Here is a 9242-nt window from a genome sequence, read left to right as displayed (position 1 = left end):
TCAAGGTCAGTTTGAAAATAGAAAATGTCCCGATTTGCTTTAATAACCAGCTGAATTTATGGCCCTTCTCTCACTGAAGTCACTTTGACCCTCTGGCTACAGAATGTTGCCCGGCGCCGGCGCAGCTTGTTATTTCTCTTGGGAAATTAAGGTCCCTGCGAGGTCGGAGACGAGGTTTTAAATATTTTTAAAGTACTTTGACTTTTTTTTTTATTATTGCTGCGCCATGCAAGCCAACCGTTGGTAGGTACAGGACTGAGAGAGCTTATTAAAAAAAGAGAAGATTGTTTTATAATTGGTTTCACTTGAAGCTCATTAGAGACAGAATGGAGGGAAGGAAGGAAAGAGCGGCTGTAAACACTCCTCCAGTTTGAGGGTCACTCTGGCTGTTGTATCTTCCCTTTACTGCTATTGTTCAGAAACAAGAGGAGAAGAAAGTGTGTTTACTTCGAATGACGCCAAACAAGGTCTTCGCCAGTGACTCGAATGAATGTATCGCCTATTCAAAGAAGTTCTGCACTGTGCTGTCGTTCCCGTTTCTCTTCAGTTCAAAAGCATTATGAACTATTTATTAGCGGTGTTGGACCGCTTGGCTTTGTTACTGTTGTTGTTGTTTTAGAAACAGATCCTTTATATTTTCTGAACTTGCGTCGCTTCGGCTACGTTCGTTGCTGTAGGTTGCAAATACTTTATTTATTCCATTTGTCTTTAATTCCACATCTTTTGATGTCATTGTTCTTGTTATTGTCTCTATTGATTTTATTTTTTCCTACCACTAATATTTGTATTTTTCTTTTAAACGTTGTCACTTTGTTTTCAGTGAAATACCCCTCCATCAAAGTCATTACCACCGCTGCCACAACATCATCTTTTATTACTTGAATTACTTTTTCAAAGATATTTCCATAAAAATCAGGTTTTTTGGAACCTTTGAAATGAAATACATCTGTCACTTTAAAATCTCCCAGGAATTTGCTTTTTAGAGGTTACATGTTGGTGCCAAACGTGTCTGGAGTCTCGCTGAAGATGTGGACATGGAAAAAAAAAAAAAAAAAGGTCATGAAAAAGGAAACAGGACGCTGTTTCATATGAAAGAGATTGACAGACTTTAGGCTTCAGGTGTCTTGCGAATGACCTTCGGTTCAGAAACTCGAGCCACGGTTTGCTGGCCCCGCCCTCTCCTGGCTGTCTTATGTGTGAGTATAGTCTGATCCAACTGAAAACACACTTAAATCTTACATTACCTTCAAAGATTAAAGACTGTTATTAGTAAAAAACAAAAAAAAAAACAATAGCACATGAAGTGAATAAAGCGACGGACATGCAACAGTTTTTTCAGTGGAGATGTCAGTCACATCTAATATAGGGCCTGGTGAGCTGGTGAAAGTATCCCCCTTGCTGTCGTTTGTTTTCACAGTAAAGGAGCACCGTCCACAAAATATACAGACTCGGGCTGGGTTAATCTTAGAGTGTAGTTGTTGAAAAAGTCAATAGATTTGGGTTTATGGATGAGACAGAAAAGAAACGTAGCTCCAGGATGACCACCGTGGACGCAGGGCTGCCCTGACCTTTTCCCTCATTCATGACCTCCCAGCACCAAGGGCTTTATAAGGAAGTGGCCATGGCACAAGGTAGGAAGACACCAAACCACCTGACAGAATGGACACAACAGCAGGTAATCAATGGCCGGTAGTCAATTCCCGTTCGATTGAGGTGTTTGTTGACCGCTGTGTTTCCGCAGCCTTACAGCTGGTTCTATGGGCCGCTCTGCTCTGGCCGTGTCTCTTCGGCCTGGGCGTCCCGCTGGAGTGCGCCGACGACCAGGGAAACCTGTCCCGGTGTTCGTCCATCTCCCAGGAGAAACTGCTGGACCGAGTCATTCAGCACGCCGAGCTCATCTACCGGGTCTCCGAAGAATCCTGCTCTCTGTTCGTGAGTAAAGCCCGTCGACGTAAAGGAGAGGCTGTCACTAACTTGTCACTCAGTGTTGGAAGTGTTGGGCAAAGATGTGAAATGAATTTAGTGGAACTTAATTAAAAATAGTGGCCACTCAAACTGGAAAAAGTCCCCAAAAAATTTCTGTCTTGATTCTGTGATGTCACAAAGAGCTGATATTCCCTGGTGGAGTGTTTCTGCAACAGAAGGCAAAACTGGCAAACACTTTATTTTCAGGATGAAGGCAGATTATAGTTTGATATGATCATGAGGACGACTTTTGGATAATTTCAATGAAAGATCGTCTCGGCTCGAAAAAGAAACGAAAATATTAATAATAAAATAGATTTCTCATGAGCAGAATGTAACCCTGTTTTCCTACATGAGGCATTTGAAAAGGCTTCAGGAATGAGCACTAGACTTCCCGTGCTATATTAGTTTTATGAGTTCTACAGTGTGAGCAAAAAGGCTTTTTGTTAGCCTTCCTCGCTGCTGTGCGCCAGACCAAAAGACACTTTTTTTTCTTCTTTCTGTTCGATCCTCTGTGTTATTTGCTTTTGATTCAGACTTGATCATCGCTTCTCTGTTGGGCTTCAAAGTAATCTTTCGTCTCTCTTCTCGCGGAGGGGGAAGAGAAAAAAAAAAAGAAGTGAAAATGTTTTATTGAAGACGCGCCGCCCACAGCGGAGTAATACGAATGTGATAATGATATAGAGGACAGGTTTTTGTGCAGCCTGTTGAATTGGCTCCACTCGGCGGCGGCGGCGGCGGCGGCTGAAGATCCAAGGCAGCCTTTGAAAACGAGATGAGCCTTGTTACTGGGACGGCGCCGCATGGACCCTGCAGACGGGGGAACGCGGCAAAGTGTGCCTGAGCCGTTTCTCCAGAGACTGATGGCAGTGCAGCTTCTGTGATTGTTTTCACCACGTGTCTGCTTTGGTGTCCTCTGTTTCCCACTTATTCATTATTTCACTGGCAGCCTGTTACAAACAAAATAAGTAAAAAAGAAACAAGAGATGGCAATCTGTTTTGGACATGGTGATTAGCGATTAATAGAGCAGTAGGAAATATGTAGTTGCGCAAAGACCTACTAAGAGATCATTTGGACCTGGTGCTGTGCAGCTGCTCCCTTTCTGCTCAGCCAGCTGCTAATTTTGAAGTGTGTTTAACTCGGTGGGGATGAGTGGAGCGCCACACCGGGAAAACAATCTTCCAAACGTGTATTAGCGACCAGGCAGATCCTTCTAATTAATATTTCTAAGGTCATGCAGAGAATCAAAGCAGCAGAATAGTAATTATGAACTCACTGCAGGAAAATTACATTGTTGGTCCAAATCATGGTCCAAATAAGTTTGTGTGTGCTTGTTGGCATACCTCATGGCTGTGTGTCATGTCTTCTTTTCTTTCTTGTGTGTGTGTCTCTAGGAGGACATGTTTGTGCCGTTCCCGCTGCAGATGCAGCGGAACCAGGCAGGATACACATGCATCACCAAGACTTTACCCATCCCCAGCTCCAAGAGTGAAATCCAGCAGATATCTGTGAGTTCCTCACCTCTTTCTTTTTGACAATATTGCACATTCAGTTTGCCAAAGTCAAGACCTCTTTAACTCCTCTTTGCCTCTTTATGTTTCCCCCCCTCCGAAAACATTATACTAACAACTTTTTGATTGTCCTTTTCAAAGGATTTGAAAGAATTTTTAACCGTTCCGTTTGCACTAAAGGATTTTTAAAAACTTGTTTCCTCCATGAAAACAGCAGACACTGCGTATTCTCCAACACCTGAGAGATGATATAACAAAAAACCCTCAACGAGTTGCACCCTCATTCCTATTTATGCTACTCCACTTTCGCTTCACTACCGACAAAAGGAGAGAAAAAAATCAGCAGTTTCTTTGTGCTGCAGTAAACAGAATATATGCTGTACAGCCTGCATTTTTAACTTTTCCTCATGTCCAGAGGTTGATGAAGAAAAAAAAGAAGGAACTTTTTCTATCTCTCTGCAACTTGCTTGTTCCACCTCGATGCATTGCGAATCACAGCTCAACACTTTATTTTTCTAGAATTCTGCGAGCCTTAACTCTGCAGCCAGAGCTTCTCTCTGCAGGCCATGTAATTCCATCAGATTCTGCTTGTATTTTTTGTAACCCCAGTTTTAATTGGGGTTAAAATCTCCCAGAGTTGTCAGACATGCACAGTGCTTCTCTGCTTGACGTTGAAAAGGCGTTGGGATTATTTATCACACACAGGGACTCTGGCGCCTCTCCAGTCTGAAAAAAAAATACAGGATTGCTCTTCAAACTTTATCAGAGGAGTGGTGCTCCTGTTGGTAACCATGAAAATGTGAAGTGTGCGTGCGAGAGCAGAGCAGTGAGGTGGATCGTGAGAGAGGCTGAGAAATAAATATTTTTCTCCTAATTGTATTGTGTGTGGCGAGCCAGTCCTCTTTAAACACTGGCTGCAGTCACACAGCCATGAAGAATCATCGTCGTCATTATCATCATCATCATCATCATCATCATCATCATCATCATCATCAGGTCACATGTTTGTCAAAGTCCCAAGTGGGAAAAAAAATCCTGTGATTTTTGCACAGACAAATTTTGGTCCAAAGAAGAAACCAACAAAGCCTGGTTTAGAACTCAAACAATTCTTCCGCAGGAATCAGTTAAATAACAAACAACCTCCTTACAATTAGTGTTAATATCTTCAACCCTTTTGGCTAAAAAAAAAAAAAAGAAAGAAAAACAATTACGTGCTTTGCCGATTCAATGATTCCTACTTGTTTCAGGTTTGCCGTCAGCTATTTATTAACCCCTGTTTCACTTCCTGGGCGCTCCGATAACGAGCAACGAGGCCTTGATCCCAGCACTGGAAGTTGGAATTTTGTTCCTTGGTTATTTTCACAGATTGAGAGATCTTTATTCGAGGTGTGTACAGTTCAAGATGTTTGCCCCTGACACCTGGTGATCCTCTGTCGCCTCCTGCAGGACAAGTGGCTGCTGCACTCGGTGCTGATGCTGGTCCAGTCGTGGATCAAGCCTCTCATCTACCTGCAAACCACACTGGGCCTGTATGACTACGCCCCTGACATGCTGCTCAACAAGACCAAGTGGGTGTCGGACAAACTCATCAGCCTGGAGCAGGGGGTGGTGGTCCTCATGAAGAAGGTGCTGACGACGCTCTGAACCCCGTCGGTGGACAACTCAGCTGGCTCCTCCTTCCTGATAATTTCTCTTTCGTGTGCAGATGCTGAACGAGGGGCTGGCCGTCACCACCTTCAGCGAGCAGGACATGTTCAACTACGACACGCACCCCGACATGCTGGAGTCGGTGATGAGGGACTACACGTTGCTGAGCTGCTTCAAGAAGGACGCCCACAAGATGGAGATCCTGCTGAAGCTGCTCAAGTGCCGGCAAAATGACACCTACAACTGCGCGTAAAGCGGCACGATGAGCATCCCGTCTTAACGGAGGAGCCTTGGAGCTTTAAAATTAATTCCTGCATTCAGTAGCCAAACACTTATAGATGCTGTATGACCATGCCTGAGGCGCTGCTGCCTCGCTTTTTCTTTTTTTTTTCGTATTTTTTTTGCAGCACCGTGCATTCTTTATTGATCGCTTTGGAACACCTTCGCAAGAAAAAAAAAAGAAGTAGGTGTTGCTAATGCTGTGCCCTCTCTTCAGCAGAGTGCATGTTACACTCACTTGTTATTTTAACCTGGCAAAGGAAACAGAGGGCAAAACTCCCAAAAGATTATTTGCGTGTCAAGCTGTCAGAAAAATCTGCATATCCTGCCATTGATTTCCACTGCCTCTGTTCTTCGCTGGAGTTTGTATTCCTGGCTGGCTCTCACAGTGTGCTGCCAAAAGCTTTCCTCTTCCTCAAAAACTGCTCTTCTAAAGCACAAATAAAAGTAACTTTGAAAAAAAAAACATGTTTAAAAAATCTTATTTTATCATCATTATTTGTTTTTGTGTTATCCAACCAAAAGGTAAAATGTAATACTTTGTTCTACTGGAATTGTCTTCTTTCCACTCCCAAACACAAGAGGGCAGTAGTGGGCTTTCCAAAAATATTTTCTTTTTTTTTCTTTTTATTAACAATTCTTAGACAGTAAGATGACATTGGAATTGTTTTCGTTTTTTCTCTCTCTATCTGAATCACCAGGACTTTTGTGTCCTCACTGGCATGTTTCAAACTTCATACCACATTATTCATACATCACATAAATCTACAGTAGTTCCTTCACTGGATTTACTGTCTCCATCTCAAAACTAGAGCAACACAAAGAACACTCTCTCTCACACACACACACACACACACACACACACGCACACACACACTTTATATGTTTACCAGCTTGTGGCCTTCATCAGGTTCCTGCCGTGGTTGACCTTGACGAGGGCAGTGTGTTGCTTGAATAAGATTTGCCTTCCTGCTGCAAGTTTTCTGTCGGTGCTTCTTCTCTTCTCACTACAGCCGCCTGGCGGTCGAAGCACCTGCGGTCGGTCGTCTTCATGGTTTTGTGCCTGTTTGCACGCGCAGCCGCACTGTCAGTTCGGGACGACCTCACCTCCCCCAACTCCCGGGAGCGTCCTGCTCCTCCGTCCTCCTCAGACCGTATCTGGAAAATGTAAATCACTCCTGCGGTCGCCACTGCGGCTCGAGTGTCAGTGCAAGGGGGTGGGGTGGTGTCATGTGGCCTGGGCGGGCACCGAGGCAGCAGGATGTGGTGGTGCTGGTGGTGGTGCCCGTGTCAGGTTCAGCTTCCTGTGGCCTAATCACTCCAGTATTGGGGGAGGGGGGTGACTGAGGGCAGCCTCCACCTCTCTTAGCTCGACCCTCACCTTCCCTCGCTGGGTCCCCCCCCCCCACACACACACACACACACACCTGCAACACGCCGGTAATCACAGGCCAGTGCACGCAAACTCTACTCCTGGAACTGTGAGGCCATAAATATCAGAGATTGGCTCAGCGGAGGGAGGAGATGAGAAGAGAGGGGGAGGAAGACGCCGTGGAGGGGGAAGGACGGGGAAGGACACGGCGATGAGGGGAGGGGAGAGAGGGTCGGATGATTTCACAGTCTGACTATTATAACCTGGGGAAAGGAAACCCAGACTGGGGTGCATAAGTGGAAGCACAGGAGGAGGAGAGGAGGAGAAAGTGTAAAGAAAAGCAGACTAAGAGCAGGAAGAGGAGCCAAAAAGGCCACTTATTTTGTCTCCTATCCCCTCAGTGGAGGCACGAAATTTGCCAGAGAAACTAAGACTGGATTTTTATCAGTGCTTTTTTTTTTAGGTGCACTTGCCGAAAAAGGCTGAAAACCAAACCAAATTTTGCAGAAAAAGAAAATGTCCTTCACCAAGCCTTAAGTAACCTTTGAAAAATGGGAAAATATGCACAACGAGATGAAAATGCATCTTCCCACCCAGTAAACTAACGTGACGACTGCTTATGCTGATGTCATGTTTCAGTTTCCCCGTAACCTGATGACATGCAGCCAACTGAGGCAGTGGAGGAAACCAGACTTCTGTTCAGTCCATGAATTCAAAATAAAAATAAAAACCCAATTACATCTTGCACAATTGTGTGCTTCCAGACCGGCACCACAGTCTCTTCCCACTTCTGTTTGTTTGTTTGTTTGTTTGAATTTAAAACCATGCCGTACTGCCTCTACTGCCATCTACAGGCAAATTCCTTGAAACCGAATCAGACTGCATGATGGAAATCCACTCAATTTGCATTGCATTTTTATGGGTGAGAGGAGGATGGGGGGTGACTTCTATAAAAACATTGGCATCACATGAAGGTGGAAAGCAGGCAGAGGCAGTGGAGGATGAGTGAGGTGGAGGACTACACTGGGATGACTGGGAGAGAAAGAGAGAGAGAGAGAGCACAGCCCCCGAGCGGTGTGGTGTAGTGGGGAAGTGGTTTGGATGTGCGGTCGGAAAATGAACGGCTCCGAGGCAGGTACGGCAGCTGATGAAGTGGTGCTGCTGGCTCCATATCAAACCGGGACTCACAGACCGAAGTCCTTGAGCCTCCGCAGGCTTGACTGGCTCACACACTGCTGCTGCTGCTGCTGCTGCTGCTGCTGCTGCTGCTGCTGCTGCTGCTGCTGCTGCTGCCGCTGCCGCTGCCACCGCTGCTGCGCTTTCATTCACAGCTCAAAACGAGGACTTGGAGAGACCTGAAACAGTCAGTGTGATCTCCCCCGCTAAGAGCCACTTCAGCAAATGCTCTTCACTTTTCCCGCTGCTTTGCACTTTGAGCACTAATGACTGATTTTTTTTTTTTTTTTTTCAAGTGAGCTGAAAAAAGAGGTTTTACATTTGCTTATAGACGGGGAAGAGAAACAGGGGGACGAGCTAAGCTGAGCCTCTTTCCCCTTTTGCACCAAACTTCTGATGGGAGAGGCTGCTGCTTTCTTGTCGATATGGCACCGAAAACCTGAGGGAATTAGTTTGGGCCATCAAAGAGCAAAGCAGCCTTCGGCCTGAAATAGAGCAGAGCAGCATCCTGTGCAACACACACATACACACACATACACACACACACACACACACCTGGAGCTTGGGCAGCTGTCCGTGTGTTTGTGTGTGTGTGGATGAATTTGTGTTAAAGCGCAGAGTGTCGGACGATCCAGAGAAATGTCTGCGCTCGGCACCGCAGGATGTCCAACCTGGCCTCGTTCTCACGAGCACCTTTGTCTCCTTGGGAGAGGAGCCAATTACAGGGCTGCTGGGGGAAAAGGGTGAGGGACAGTAGGGTGAGGGAGACGGAGAACGCCCCACTTATGATGTTAGAACATCATCAGGTTAAAGGATGGAGAAAACAGAATGTTTAGCCCTGTGTTTACAGTCTCCTGATAAAATGCTGACTTTGAGTTTTCTGATACTTCCTTTGTCTTTCTGCATGTTTGGAAATTCGGTTTAACACACACATTTTTTTATGAGTAAGTAATACACAATAGGTCCTTTTTAAGATGACCAGTCATTGACTTGTGTTTTTAAGTAGACAACATTAACTAAAACTACAGACATTCCTTCTTAGTCAAACTGTTTTTGTTTGCCATACTTCTGAGTCCAGTCATTACACCACGCATTCTATACTTTTTGGTTCTTTGACACAACCCGTTCGTAGTGCCTGCTGGAGAATGACATGATGTCTCCACATGCAGCCCTGATTAGCAGGGGAAATATGCCACGGTGTTGTGGTGAAAATGAGCTCAGTGCTGGATAGACACCAGCAGGGGGCGTAGGCGATTACGGCAGAGGCCGGCGGGGGAGGGAGCGGCCGATG

General features: G+C 45.4%; 1 protein-coding gene across 1 annotated transcript; it reads left to right on the top strand.

The window, feature by feature from the left end:
* The first annotated feature begins 1659 nt into the window (after positions 1-1659).
* Positions 1660-5789, top strand: smtla (somatolactin alpha). The gene is made up of 4 exons (XM_076049692.1): positions 1660-1932; positions 3361-3474; positions 4924-5103; positions 5183-5789. The coding sequence occupies exons 1-4, from the start codon at positions 1660-1662 to the stop codon at positions 5375-5377; spliced, it is 762 nt and encodes a 253-aa protein (XP_075905807.1). The 3' UTR covers positions 5378-5789.
* The last annotated feature ends 3453 nt before the right edge of the window (positions 5790-9242 follow it).

Source organism: Nelusetta ayraudi, unplaced genomic scaffold (genome assembly GCF_046127955.1).
Source record: "Nelusetta ayraudi isolate G7.1 ecotype Tasmania unplaced genomic scaffold, CSIRO-AGI_Nayr_v1 ptg000120l, whole genome shotgun sequence".
NCBI lineage: Eukaryota > Metazoa > Chordata > Actinopteri > Tetraodontiformes > Monacanthidae > Nelusetta > Nelusetta ayraudi.
Note: the sequence above shows the minus strand (reverse complement) of the source record. Positions and strands in the feature narration are given on the sequence as shown.